The sequence below is a fragment of the Sinocyclocheilus rhinocerous genome, unplaced genomic scaffold (assembly GCF_001515625.1).
Source record: "Sinocyclocheilus rhinocerous isolate Xijiao unplaced genomic scaffold, SAMN03320098_v1.1 scaffold864, whole genome shotgun sequence".
NCBI classification, from domain to species: domain Eukaryota; kingdom Metazoa; phylum Chordata; class Actinopteri; order Cypriniformes; family Cyprinidae; genus Sinocyclocheilus; species Sinocyclocheilus rhinocerous.
In genome coordinates this window covers 1,730,662-1,745,799 of record NW_015645567.1, presented here as the reverse complement: position 1 = coordinate 1,745,799, position 15,138 = coordinate 1,730,662, and the positions used below count along the sequence as shown (strand labels likewise).

The window sequence follows — 15,138 nt, the reverse complement described above, 5'->3', positions numbered from 1 at the left end:
CAGTGATTTTTCCATTGTGTTCCTCTCATGCCGAGCTGACATTAGAAACCATATTTAAACCTTATTCTGATGTATTCATACTGTAACTATGCTATGCAGTGCATGCATAAAGCTTCCAGTGTTAAACTGTTCTTTTCTTTTATTTCATAAATTAAAAAAAAAAAAAAAATCACAGTGAGAGTTATAGAGTATTATAAATAATTACTGAGAAGAATAGCACTGGATTGATTGTTTTCTCATTGAACAGTATAAAACTGACTTTGTCCAACTAGTGTATGATGATTTCTAAGTTATTTATAAATGTTTTGTTGCCTTCACGAGAGATCTGAAGCAATAAATAGGTATGTTTCTTTTTAAGATGTTTAATGTACAATTGCACAGTGAGAGAAATAAGTTTGCATTTGACCTCAACTGATATTTCTTTTGTGTGAAATTTGAGAAGTATTTAATCCAACTTAAACCAAAACGTGGGCATTGCGCTCAAACTCTGTACTGAGGCATAACATGTTATATCATGACCAACGTTGCAACACTACATGGAATTAAATTTGTAAATGAACACATCAGCCAAAGCCTTTTGCACTTTGATTTGTCCATATAATGCCCATGTTTCTCTCTTATTGCACAGTGACTCTGCTTGTGGGAAACTAATGAAATTCTTTTAAGTGTAATGCTGGGATTTCGATCCAGCTCTGTAATCTGATTTTAATGTTCATGGTAGTTTCTCCTGAGGAACTCAACGGGATAGATGTTGTGCATGTTCCCCTGTTTGATCATTAGACCACAGTTAAAGATTCTAAAAGTGTGTTTTCAGGAAGCGTCTGCATTTTCCACTCTGCATTTATTTACTTTTCAGGGTCATGACCTATATTGACCTTTCAAACTGTCCAGGTTATTGTATTGCATACTAAGCACACTTTGTTTTGGGTTCACTATAGGTCTTCCATTAAAAAGCCATGGGAACTACAGAAAAATAATTCCATCATTTGTTTTGTGAGTGGGGTTAGTTTATTTTTGTCTTATTTACTTTTTAAAGCATCACAACAAACTGTAATTATGATGGTTTTCGTTTTTTTTTTAAGTTGCTGTCTTTAAAGGGAAATGCAAAATGCAGATGTAATGAACTTCCCATGAACACGATCGTATTTAAAGCACTCTGTATATAATATTTTGTATTTCTGTTGAGTTCTGATGATGTAAATGCTAAATCTAAATAATTCTATATTAAAACACCTCTTTTGCTCAGTCTGTGTAAAATAATTCCATCATTTGTTTTGTGAGTGGGGTTAGTTTATTTTTTGTCTTATTTACTTTTTAAAGCATCACAACAAACTGTAATTATGATGGTTTTCGTTTTTTTTTTAAGTTGCTGTCTTTAAAGGGAAATGCAAAATGCAGATGTAATGAACTTCCCATGAACACGATCGTATTTAAAGCACTCTGTATATAATATTTTGTATTTCTGTTGAGTTCTGATGATGTAAATGCTAAATCTAAATAATTCTATATTAAAACACCTCTTTTGCTCAGTCTGTGTAGTAGTGATGTTGCTTTTATTCCAATGGCAAACTGTAGGTAAAACTTTTGCGAGGTGTAAAACATTACGGTCAGTTTTTAACTCACAAACTCACGCAGTCTGTGTAGTAGTGATGTTGCTTTTATTCCAATGGCAAACTGTAGGTAAAACATTACGGTCAGTTTTTAACTCACAAACTCACTCTTTATCAATCTAACCGCTAGATACGAAAAAAACCTGTGAATATTTAAAACAAACTGTTTTAAACAAAAACAGTTTGTTTTCAAAATAGCCTTGAGAAGATGCCGCGCTCATCTCACACGCTGAAGTTCTTCAGTGCCGTTGTGGGCGTGGTTTACCAAATCGTTCTCCGATTGGTCAAGCGAGCACTTGCTCTTCTGTCATTGGTCCATTGTGGACACGACGTAGCGGCAGTGCAAAAAAAAAAAGAAACTGCGTTCATTGTGGCTCCAGAGTTTGGGGGCAAGTCCGTGCCTGTTTCTCAAGAATCACGGAGCCAACATGGCGGCCGGACCGAGCCAGTTTCCCACATCGTTTTATATGAAAACAACTGAAAAAGTAGGAGGGTAGCGTAGCGGCAACAACATCACCGTCACATGATTCATAAAGCCAGGCTGCCCTGTTCCAATATGGTGGTCAGCTTGGCGGAGCTGCGTCTCCCGTTGATCATATCGTTCCTGTGCGGGTTCGGAACCTGCAGCCTTCAAGAAACGCATCTTTACGGACTGCGCCTGGAGGACTTAAACCAACGGGTGTACATGCGCGAACGGGTCCTCGTAGCTCCGCACGGGACCACCTTCAAGCTCAGATTGTTTGGGTCCTACCTGTCCAATGAGACCTGGCCGTGGGTCGCGTTCGCCGCGGTTGGAGGCGGTTCGGGTGACCCGTGCGCACTGGAGGAACGCCGCAATTCCTCTGCGTTCCGGGTGCGCGGAGCGTTCGCGTCGGATGACGAGAACAGCGGGATTATAGAAGTCCAGACCGAAGCTGCAGCATCCGAACCGGAGGATAAAGATGCAGAGCCTGTGCTCCATCATTTTTGCGTCTTAAAGGGCCAGACATGGGGGTCTTTCGGGTCGGACAAGTTGATTATTAAGAACCCGGCTGTGCCATCAGATTACATTCCATTATGGGGTCTGATTTTGGTGGTCGTGGTTCTGGGTTTGATTTGCAGTGTGGTCAGATGCGTGAATCTGAGTTTGCTGTGGCTGGACCCACTGGAGCTGTATGTTCTGCACAGCTGCGGTTCAGAGGATGAAAAGCGGGTGGCCAAGCGCCTCAAGCCCATCCGGAGGAGAGGAAATGTTCTGGTTTGTTCGCTCTTGTTCATTTGTGCTTTGGGTCACTCGGTGCTCGGCGTCCTGTTGTACCGCCTCTATGGGTCCATCCTGCCCGCTGTGTTCACTAGTGGCTTCCTCATATTCCTTCTGGCTGAGTTGGTTCCTCATATTGTATGTTCGGGTTATGGGTTCCAGATGGCACCGGGTTTGATATGGCTGGCCCAGATCTGTCTCATCCTGACGTGTCCACTTTCTTGTCCTCTCGGCCTCCTGCTGGACTTGATCCTGCACCGGGACGTGAGCACCGTGGGCATCCGTGAGAAAACCATGGAAATGATTCGGACTAGTGTGAACGAGCCGTATAATGAGTTCGTCAAGGTGGAGTTCAGTAAAGGCACTCTCAGGACCAAAACCGTGGAGGACATCCTGACCCCCCTGAAAGACTGCTTCATGCTGCCTTCCACGGCCGTGCTGGACTTCAACACCATGTCCGAGATCATGCAGAGCGGCTACACTCGCGTCCCGGTGTACGAAGAGGAGAGGTCCAATATCATCGAAATCCTGTACGTCAAAGACCTGGCGCTGGTTGATCCGGAGGACCGCACTCCCATGACCACCATCACCAAGTTCTACAACCATCCTCTGCATTTTGTTTTTAATGACACCAAGCTGGATGCAATGCTGGAAGAATTCAAAAAAGGCATGTCAAATCCTAAGCAGATGCCTTCAAACTATGAGTATCGGTGTTCGACCGATATTTTACCAATTATCTGCAGTTATTTGCTATTGACCTGACAAGGCCAATATTGAATGCCTATAATATTTGGGCTATATTATTATTATTATTAATCTGTGTTTGAAGTGTTTTCATAACTTGATAATCCTAAGAAGATGCCTTCAAACAAATTGCATCAGTTTATGACGGGCCGATATTGAATTAATGTAAAATTTGGGCTTTTATTTTCACTAAATATTATTATTATTAACATTTTGATATTTAAAATTTTTAAATAATTTAAATATGTTTCAATATTTAAACATTTATTAGTAGTATTAGTATTACTACTGTTACTATTGTTATTATTGTCAGAATAATTATTGCTGTCGGCCTGATTAGACTGATACTGAATGTGTATAAATATTTGGGCTTTTATTTTTACTAAACATTTTTAAAAATGTATTATTTATAAAATATTAGCATTTATTAAAATATTAACATTTCAAATGCTATTAAAATTATTGTATTTTTAGCAATAATAATAATTCTAATTATCATTATTAATCTGTTAGAGTGTGTTTTTAGTATTTTGATTTACTTATAATTATTGCTTTTGAATGCTTATAAATATTTGGGTTTTTATTTTCACTAAACATTTTTTATTTTATTGTTTTTTTTATTCTTTTAATTTATATTTTAAAATAATTTATACTTTTTAAAATTGTTTTATATTTTTACGTTATAATACATCTAAAACAGTGTTTATATATCAGTGTTAATTGCACATCTCTCTTTATTTCTTCATTCTGATTGGTTAATCGCTGCATTTTTGTTTTGTCAAATATTTTTTGAAGATGAATAATTATCGTATAATAAGAATTCTATTTTTTTGTTATTAATCATAGATTTAATCATCATGAATTATAGAATGCTGTTATTGAAACGTAGTCATTACAAAGCTGCTTCTACTAAAGCATATGTTCTCTCTCTGTCTTCATAGGAAACTCACACCTGGCCATCGTTCAGAAGGTGAATAATGAGGGCGAAGGAGATCCGTTCTACGAGGTTCTGGGTCTGGTCACGCTGGAGGACGTCATTGAGGAGATCATCAAATCTGAGATCCTGGACGAGTCTGATGGCTACAGTGAGCAGCTGCTTGATGTGTTTTTGAGCTGATCCCTGTCGCCGCACTTAAACTGATTTATAATGCGTTTTGTTTTTTTCCACAGTGGACATGAAGGTGAAGCGTCCGATGGCCCCGGTGGAGATTCCTCTGGAGCCGCGCAGCGTTCATGACGAGTTCTCCATCTTTAAACCTCCAGAGGGTGAACCAAAGATCCGCACCTCTCCTCAACTATTGCTGGCCACCCACCGATTCCTGTCCCGAGGTCTGTCTGCTTTAATATCAACCGATAAGCTGCAAGAGTCTGTGTGTTACAGCGATTTTACCACGGTTAAGGGGTCACGGTTCCCGCAGTCTTGGGAAAATTTTTCAGAATTTTTTTTTTTTGTGATTTCCAGATCTAGAAAAGTCAATAGTTCATGAATTACTTTCTTTAAAATGATTTTTACAATCCTCATCCAGTATTCATGAACAACAAAAAGTTGCATTGGTCAAAGTTTCAAATGCATCAGTCAGAAGGGAACCTCCCATGTGTTTTTGGATGCTAAAACACTTTTAACCATGTTAAAATCACTTGTGTTCAGCCTAATTTTTACAAAACAGATACATACAGAGCCCTGTCCTTGGCATGCAGACAAAAATAGATGCATTGTGCCCACAAATTAAGAACTCCTTCCCTTGTTTAAGTGAATCGGGGCCACGTTGTACTAATTTGTTCCTTCAATTTACTTAAATCAAAGCGTGGGAACAAATTAGTTCAACGTGGTCACCCTTTACTATAATGAGGGAACAAATGTTTAATTTGTGGCCATGATAAATCTATTTTTGTCTGCATGTCGTGTACAGGGCTCCGTAGTTATATAATAAAAGACCAATGTTAAAAAATGCATTTATTAATAATAATAATAATAATATTAATAATCACAAAATAATGTCTCATTATCATGAATTAAGACCATTCAAGCACCTTGTCATATTTATATACAGTTATTGAGCTGATCATTAGTTAATATGTTTATATACAGTATACACTTCTGTTCAAACGTTTGGGGTCAGTATGATTTTTTAAATGTAATACTTTTATTTGGCAAGGACACATTTGATTGATCAAAAGTGACAGTAAAGACATTTATAATGTTACAAAAGAATCCTGTACAAAAATGTATCACAATTTCCACAAAAATATGAACTGTTTTCAGCACTGATAATAATAAGAAATGTTTCTTGAGCAGCAAATCAGCATATTAGAATGATTTCTGAAGGATCATGTTAGTGGTCGACCGATATGGGTTTTTTGACAGCCGATGCCGATATCTTGGAAAGCAGGGTGGCCGATGGCCGATATAATTGTATTTATTTTATTTCATATTTAAGAAATTTGAAAATCATTTGAAAATGGATTAAAAAATAAATGTGTAAAATAAACAAGCTTATACTTTAAATGACAAAAATATTTTTCACAAATAAACAAATATTTAATACACAAATATAATTAAAAAGGAAGTAAACACTGTAACCAACAGGGCACTCAGTATTCTGGGAAGTTTCTGTGCATTGGGAATCACATTTTTTCAAATAAAGCCAAGGTAAAACTCATTTTACATACAAGCACGCAATGAAAATGACATGAATATGACATTGGGCAAATGCATGAAGCGCAGCATAATTTGAAATCACGAGTTTAAAGTAAGTCGATCGCGCGTCTCAATGAAGCTGAACTCTCCTCCTGTCCGTATTCAGTTCGCACGGACCGACCGTCATACAGAGTACACACGATCGTGCAGGATACAAATGCACACTTCATAAGATCTCACAGCTGAATTCGACTAAGTTTGCAAGATTTTTGAAATTAGATGTTCATTAGTCATTCAAAGATTTGTTTAAATTATATAAATGCGTATTTGCTGAATGCTGACGGCAAACGAGAAATTATTATTATAATGTTTGCCTTTCTATTACTAACAATATAAAAGCAATCATTATAATACTTTTTGTATACATTTTAATTCCTTTGTTTAACAGTTCTATCTGATTATGAGACAGACTTCTGTCCGTGGACAGAACTGTTAACGACGACAGCGAACAAGAGGGAGAATGTGAGCACGGTGTGTTCAGGCGCGGCCGTTCTCAGCGCAGTCAAAATAAAAGTCCCGCCACGAACGCATTGGCCAAACAGAAAAACTTATCGGCCGGTGCCGATATTTGAAAAATGCCAAATATCGGCCTTGGCGATATATCGGTCGACCACTAGATCATGTGACACTGAAGACTGGAGCAATGATGCTGAAAATACAGCTTTGATCACAGGAATAAATTACATTTTAAAACATATTAAAATAGAAAACAGCTATTTTAAATTTTAATAATATTTCACAATTTTACTCTATTTTTGATCAAATAAATGCAGCTTCGGTGAGCATAAGAGACTTCTTTCAAAAACATAAAAAAAATATTACTGACCCAAAACAGTAGTGCATGTCTGTTTGCCTGACAAGTATAAAGAGGTAAAGAAGTTTGTCTCAAGAAGCCTCAACTTTTAAAGGACATTTCCTGTCTCTCGGATCAATGGCGGGGCAATCTGTGCTTGTTATGTGCTGGTTAATGGAGGTGATTTCAGAGGTTATTTCTGTTTCAGAGGTGGAACACTTCAGCCTGCAGCGCGTGTCAGAGAGAGTCCTGTTTCATCTGCTGCGGCACCCGAGCGTCAACCAAGAAGTGAAGTTTGACCCCGCCAACCGGCTCAGTCCTGATCACTACCTCTACACGCGGAACCACCCTGTGGATTACTTCATTCTGCTGCTGCAGGTGCCACACTGTGTCTGACAGATGTGTGCATGTCAACGCTTTATAAGCACTGGTGTAAATAATAGTGGTCATAAATATACAATATCTGAATGTGATATTATTATTAGTTGTAGTAGTATTTTAATGTTAAAATATTAACAGTTAAAATTATATTTTAAGCATATTTCAATATTTGATCATTTAACATTGATAGTTTAATAATAATAATAAATTGTTATTAATCTATCAGAATGTTTTAATAGTGTTTTGATAGATATAGTAGTAGTAGTTTCTTCATTATTAAAATATTAACATTTAAAATATTAAAAATATATTTAAATATTTGATCATTTAACATTGATAGTTTAATAATAATAACAAATAATCATTTAACATTGACAGTTTAATAATAATAACAAATAAATGAATTGTTTGTTATTATTAATCTATCAGAATGTTTTAATAGTGTATTGATAAATATAGTAGTAGTTTCTTCATTATTAAAATATTAACATTTAAAATATTTTAAATATATATTTCAATATCTGTTCATTTAGCATTGTTAATTTAATTGTTCATTTAATTTAATAAGTTAATTTAATAATAACTTATTATTAATCATATTATTTTAACAATTAAAATAATATTTAAAATATAAAGAAATATTTAAACTGCTAATTATTTGTTAGTGTTTTGATAATTATATATTGTAGTGTTTTGATAATTATGATATTAGCCGTACTAATAGTAGTATTGGTAGTAGTATTATTTTTTATTATTAAAATATAATCATAATAATAAAATGTATTGTTAAAATATTTAAAATATATTTCAATATTTGATAATTTAATATTGCTAATCTAATATTAACTATTATTAATATTAAAATTTTAACAATTAAAATTATATTTAAAACATAAATATTTGTTAGTTGTGTTTTGAAATATGACGTTAGGAGTACTGTTAATATTAGTAGTAGTATTGGTAGTATATATTAAAATATGACCATTTAAAATATTTTTTAAATGTTCAATATTTGATGACTTAACATTGATAATAACTATTTTTATTATTTATATTTTTTTATTTTAACAAAAATTATATTTAAAATATTTATAACATTGATTAATTATTTGATAAATTACATGTATATATACATATATAATTCAAAAAAATATTAATAAATATATCTATAATTCAAATTTATTGGAATGTATGTTTTGAATTATAAAATAAAATGTGTGTATTTCTTAGAATTTTTTGGGATGTTTCAATCGTGTGTGTGTGTAGGGCCGTGTGGAGGTGGAGATCGGGAAAGAGGGTTTGAAGTTTGAGAACGGCGCGTTCACCTACTACGGTGTTTCAGCGCTCACAGCTCCCTCCTCAGGTTTGTCCCGGCAATATGGGATTTTATGGTAATCCCAGATCCAATCCAAATGCACCATTCTAATCAAAATTTGACTCATGAATGTTGGCTTAAAATGCACGATAGTCAAAAACATTCCTGTCAGTTTTGGTTGTAAACTGTAGTGCAACAAAACAAAAACCGGCTGATATGATTCTGCAAGCCTTGTGTGTTTTGAAAGCAAAGGGACTATATGGGACTATTGTTTAGATGTTGATGTTCAGCTGACCACTCGTGCCACAAACTCTTGAGTTTTCTGTCCTGACTGAAAGTAAAATGCAGCATGAAGTGATAAGTTTGCATCCAAAGAGATTTCACTGTGGGCAGAGCTACCCGACGCAACACGACAAACATACAATCCAAACATGTGGATGGAATCATTTTATGCGGTAGCAGTTGATTAAACTCAGATAAACATCTGAGGAAGTGATAAGATTTATCACTTGTTGTTTTATTGCGTAACGTCTGATTAGGACCACAGTGTTATAGCTGTGAATGTCAGCAGTCCGTGTTCTGGTATATTGACCGTGATGATTGTTTGTGTGATCAGTCCACCAGTCTCCGGTGTCCACGCAGCGTCAGGCCCCCAGAGACCCCTTTGATCTGGGAGACGCCACCAGCCCGTCCAGCTACTGTCCCGACTACACAGTACGAGCCCTCACAGACCTGCAGCTCATCAAGGTGAGCGCAGAACAACACGCGCAGCTTGTGGTTATTCTTGTGTTATTCCGCACACTTTTTGCCATGACTGTTGCGATACATTTTTATTTCGTATTTGATCATGGATCATTGCTTATGATTCAAAATTGACTTTTTTCTGCTCTTATTGTGCATGATTCCTCAATGCATGTTTTTGTTGTTGTTTTTAAATAAAACTTATATATATTATTTTATATTACATAATTATTTTATTTTACATAATTTAACATTTAAAAAGATACATTAAATAGTATTATTATTTTAACATTTAAAAGTATTTTAAATATCTTTAAATATTTATTATTATTATACATTTTTCAACATTTAAAAAGGTATTTTAAATATTTTATTATTATTAATATCTTTACATTTAAATAATATTTTAACTACTGACAAAATATAGAAATTGAGCAAATAGTATTAATTTACTTTTTTTAATAGATAATGTTTTTTCGAGACCTATAATCAAAGTCAACAGTTTTATATTGTACTGTTATTTTTTTATTTGATTTATGCAATTGTAGTTAATTTCCCTCATGAAAGATTAAAGTGCACAGTGTTGTATCTTTGTCTTTTTTTGTGTGAATTTGTTTGTTGTGATGCATCTTTATTTTGGAACTTATTGAAGATTTTTTCGAAAAATTATGGACTTTTTCGTCACACATCAATAATGTACTTGTGTGACCTTCAGAAAAGGTCAGCTTTGTGTTTTCTGCTGTTAAAATGGGCCCGTGTCCCACAGGTGACCCGTCTGCAGTACCTCAATGCCGTGATGGCGTCGCGGGTGGTCCAGAGCCCCGAGCCGCCTGAAATCAAGATCCTGCCCAACAGTCAAACCAAACTCCTGAATGAGAAAAACACCAGTCAAGGTACATCGCATGAACACACCGGCACACATGCATGACTCCGAGTACATAACAGAACATTTTGTGCAACTCTTTGTGCGTATTTTCTTCTTCCCGTGTTTCTGTGTAACTGGCTAGCGTTGGAATGTTGTGGAGTCTAAACATGCAGGAACAGGTCGACCGAGAATGTCTATGAATCTTCATCGCTCGCTTCTGCTGAACTAAGACTGTGTTCTCTTTCTGTCTTTTTCTCTCCTTCCCTTCATTTTCTCCCTCTTTTTATCTCCATTAGACTTTCAGCTCCACTTTTCATTCTTTGATGCAATTGACAACTACTGTTAGTGTGCTTTGCATGAGGTGAATGCATTTGAAGCATGTATCCCATCAGCACATCGAAGCATCAGAGCGCCACCAGGTGGTTGGTATGATACATCAATGCATGTCAAATGATACGGTTAATGGGTACATTTGAATGCATCACTGATGTGAGCTTAAGTCAGTGTTTTTCACTCCTAATTTTTTAATGCCACTGTTTTGCAAAGTAACCCTCTTCTATATTAATGCTGTCTGTTGGCACCTCCACATTAAACTCTCAGACAGGATATAAATGTCCAGGTAGGTCTACCAAACTGCTAACTAATTACAAATGTTTTATTTTATTTTGTATTTATTTATTTGTTTGTTTGATAAATTAATTATATCAAATAATATTTAGATATAATAATATAATAGTCTGATATTCCAATATATGTATATCCCCTATATCATCAGTATTTATTTATTTATTTTCATTCAAATAGTAAATGGGTGAATCTCACAAAACGAGCATGTCCAGGTCATATTTCACCCAAAATCAAAAGATATAAATAAATAATATTATGTGCATTATATTATCATTCTCATTACTGTAAAAACCAATTATATACATGGGTCAAAGACGAAAAAAGGGTTTAAGCATAAAAACAATAAGTGTAATACTGCTTTAAATTGTTGTTGTTTTCCCCAAATTTAAAAAAAAAAGTTTTCTGTTTAATTTAATTGCAATTTTGTTTTTGTTTTTCTGAGCAAAAAATAAATATCATACATTTTTCCCTAATTTACAGAAGAGACCCACTAAAATGTCATTCAGTATAACAATCTTGTCTGGCATATTTACAACAAAAATCTATTTATGACATATTAAAAGACTAATTATTTTCTCCTCAAATACTAATTAGTTGTAATTTTACATTTCTAAAATTTGCCATTTTATTCTCCAAAAACTTATTTGAAACCTTAAAAGTAGACACTTTACTTACATTCAATGTGCTTTCTATGGACATAAAATCACTTTTGTAAATTTCTTTTGATGCGGACATCTTAATGTCTTTGACCCACATATTTAAATTGTAAAATATGTATACATCATATTAGTATTGTTTGTGCCATCTAAAAAAATACTTTACTGTATTTTTGTTTGTACCTTAAAGCAGTAAATTGACTTCATTACATGAATGAGAATCTAATAAGATTGAAAATGAGAAGAAAAAAAAAAATATATATATATATATTCAAAAGAAAAAAATAATGCACTTATTAAAATGGGTTTATTTGTCAACAAACATAATGTAAAAAAAATAATAATAATGTTATATTATTTCTTATTTATGTCTTTTGATTTTGGGTGAAATATGACCTGGACATGTTCCTAAACAGGTTTTGTGAAAATCACCTATTTACTATTTGAAAGAAAGAAAGAAAGGCTACCAATATCAATATTATATTAAAACTGAGCTTATAAAGTTTATTTTTTATTTATTTTTGTAATTATAATAAATTAATTATAAATATAAATTGATATAAATATATATCTTTTGGGGTTGTTGTTGTGTTTTTGTTTTTGTTTTTTGTTTTTTTACAAAAACCTTAAACAGAAAAAAATATATTTTATTGTTTTTATAATCATATTTTGTAGTTATTGGTCATAATATAATAATTATTAGTATCAGCCAAAATCTCTAAATCATCTAATTTATTGAGATGCACCTGTATATATATGCACACACACACACTGTATGTGTGAACTTTACGTGACTTTTTACCACGTCTACTGATAAGCTACTAATAATAACACATTTCTGATGAAGTTGTAGTGATTCATTGGCCTTTAAATGAAAGGTGTGTCTTAATCCATCTACCTTTTCAATTTTCAATTGTCAACTGAAGTATTTCTGGTCATTTTGGACACTGTCCACAGAATGATGTCCGAATATGTTAGCAGGGAATGATGAATCTGTTTTTGACGGATGCTTTCATTCTGGTTCCCCGGGCTCTGCAGGTGTGAGCAAGAGCCAGGAATCCAGGCCAGACGAGGAGCTTCACAGCCAGAGAGGAGCGTCCTAACCTTCCTGCAGAACTCTTAAATGAATCTTTTACTCCTGGAATGCAGCGATTGAGCCAGATGGAGGACTGTTGAGGAAAACACAAGACGTGATGTTCAAGATTCTGGTCAAACAGGATCTGTTCTCACTGTTCTGCTTATTCAGCCGTTCCCTCTGATGTCACTTCCTATGCGCTCTGTTTGAGCTCGCTTATTTCCTCAAGGTGTGTGCGTGTGCATATGTGCAATTAAATTAAATGGTGTGCCAAGATTTTACTATCCCTGTTGTATCATATAATCAGTATTACAGCCCTGAATCGTCAAGCCCTAATGTGCCAAAATGGGTTCAAATAGCCATTTACTCACCCTCATGTCATTCCAAACACGTAATCTTATCTTTTCCATTTAATAGTGACTGCAGCTGTCAGCCTCCCTCTGTAAAGGACAAGAAGGCAGTCTGTATGACTACTACTTCACTGAAGCACTCAAATGTCATTCTCCATACGTGTTTGAACTGGCATACCCAAGAAACAAATCTGAACACAAATAGGATTTTAGACCTTTGGGGAAGTGCGCGCTTAAAAATAAAGGTTCTTTATTGGCATCTGTGGTTCCATGAAGAACTGTTAACATCCATAGAATCTTTCCATTCCACAAAAGGTTCTTTAGATTATTAAAATGTTCTAAAAATAAAGGTTCCAAAAGGGGGATTCACATTGATGCCATAGAAGAATCATTCTGGGTTCCTTAAAGAACCTTTCAGAGTTTTTTCTTAGTGTAAAGAACATTTAAACAATATAAAGAACCTTTTGTTCCAGTGGAAAGGTTCTATGGATTTTAAAGGTTCTCCCTGGAACCATCAATGCCAATAAAGAACCTTTATTTTTAAGAGTGCAGGTGAAGATTAATCAGTGATTACCACATTAATGCTTTTCTAAAGACAGGTTTGATGGTGAGTCCTTAGGTGAAATATTCATTTTAACTCCCAATATGTATGTGCCAATGTACGTTTATCCACAGGAAACTTGGAAGAAGGGGAAAGCTGGATTTTTTTCGCATACAAAAAATGGTCTTGCAGTGTTAGATGCAGAGGTGGAGTTATTGCTAATTGGAATGGGAAAAGTTCTTTCTTGGTTTTAGCAATTCCTATACTTGGTCCCTTTAATTATCATTGCTTTTGCCTTATATGTTCCCCTCCAACTCTTCAGATTGAAAGATTGAAGACGACCTAAATTCGAGAGTTACAATTTCTGCGTGATCTTGACCCGGTTTTTCACTGCATGTCTATGTCCGGCTGCCTTTCAATTCTGCATCTTAGAGCATTTGCATATTAGGTGACTAAATGCCTTGCATGACTGGCGCAGATGTAGCTAACAGCATAAACAAAAAATGTCAAACCTTTCCCATACTGGAATGACCTGACCATTCCATTGGTTTAACATGAAATTAGATCTTGGCAATACTGAAAATCCCCATGTTTTGGAGGTTGTATCTAATTTTGAAAATATAGAAACCTTGTGTAGATGGGTAATTAACCTAAAACCTAGTTGTTAATGAGTCTAGAAGCGTTTCGGGCATTCCTCTGTGTTCCGTTGTAATGAATCCGCTATCCGTTCCATCCGCTTGTCCTAGAGAAGATGCTTGGTTAAACATTCTTAGTAGACATTCCAACCTACGCTCATTCAAATGTTTGGAATAATTAAGTTTGTTTTTTTTAAAACAAGTTTCTTATGCTCACCAAGGATGTTTATTTGTTCAAAAATACAGTAAAAAAATTGTGAAATATTATTACAGTTTAAAATAACTGTTGTATATTTGAATATATTTTAAATTGTAATTTATTCCTGTGATCAAAGCTGAATTTTCAGCATCAATACTCCAGTCTTCAGTGTCACATGATCCTTCAGAAATCATTCTCATATGCTGATTTGCTGCTCAAAAAACATTTCTTATTATCAATGTTGAAAACAGTTGTGCTGCTTCGTATTTTTGTGTAAACCATGATACAATTTTTCCAGTATACTAGGGATGCACGATATTATCGGACCGATATCGGAATTGGCCGATAATGGCTTTAAATGCAAATATCGGCATCGGCCCGATATGAAAAAAATTATGCCGATATGTCTTGCCGATAAGAGGAATACGTTAACTCGCATGTCCTCAGGGTGTGCTAGCGATTAGATTACGTCAGCAGTGTGGCTCATTCTTGAAGCAAAGTTTTGCCTGAATGATGATTAAATTCACTGTTTTGGATCGCTGCATTTAAACTGAGAATGCACATACAGAATGACACATTCGGTGTGTGATAGAGTAAACAGTAATAGCACGTGCAGCGGCAGCCTCCTCCGGGTCCTAATGCCCTATCGGTAACGAGTTTTAATTCCA

General features: G+C 34.9%; 1 protein-coding gene across 2 annotated transcripts; it reads left to right on the top strand.

Moving 5' to 3' along the window:
• Window positions 1–1,939: 1,939 nt before the first annotated feature.
• LOC107706801 (metal transporter CNNM3-like) lies at window positions 1,940–13,362 on the top strand. 2 transcript variants are annotated; one of them, XM_016510625.1, is made up of 10 exons: window positions 1,940–3,517; window positions 4,536–4,679; window positions 4,765–4,923; window positions 7,294–7,463; window positions 8,733–8,829; window positions 9,398–9,528; window positions 10,289–10,415; window positions 10,684–10,748; window positions 10,992–11,006; window positions 12,709–12,768. In XM_016510625.1, the coding sequence occupies exons 1-8, from the start codon at window positions 2,134–2,136 to the stop codon at window positions 10,731–10,733; spliced, it is 2,262 nt and encodes a 753-aa protein (XP_016366111.1). In that variant the 5' UTR covers window positions 1,940–2,133; the 3' UTR covers window positions 10,734–10,748; window positions 10,992–11,006; window positions 12,709–12,768. The 2 variants fall into 2 exon arrangements, with proteins under 2 accessions (XP_016366111.1, XP_016366110.1); XM_016510624.1 differs by lacking the exons at window positions 10,684–10,748; window positions 10,992–11,006 and having other exon boundaries at window positions 1,941–3,517; window positions 12,709–13,362.
• The last annotated feature ends 1,776 nt before the right edge of the window (window positions 13,363–15,138 follow it).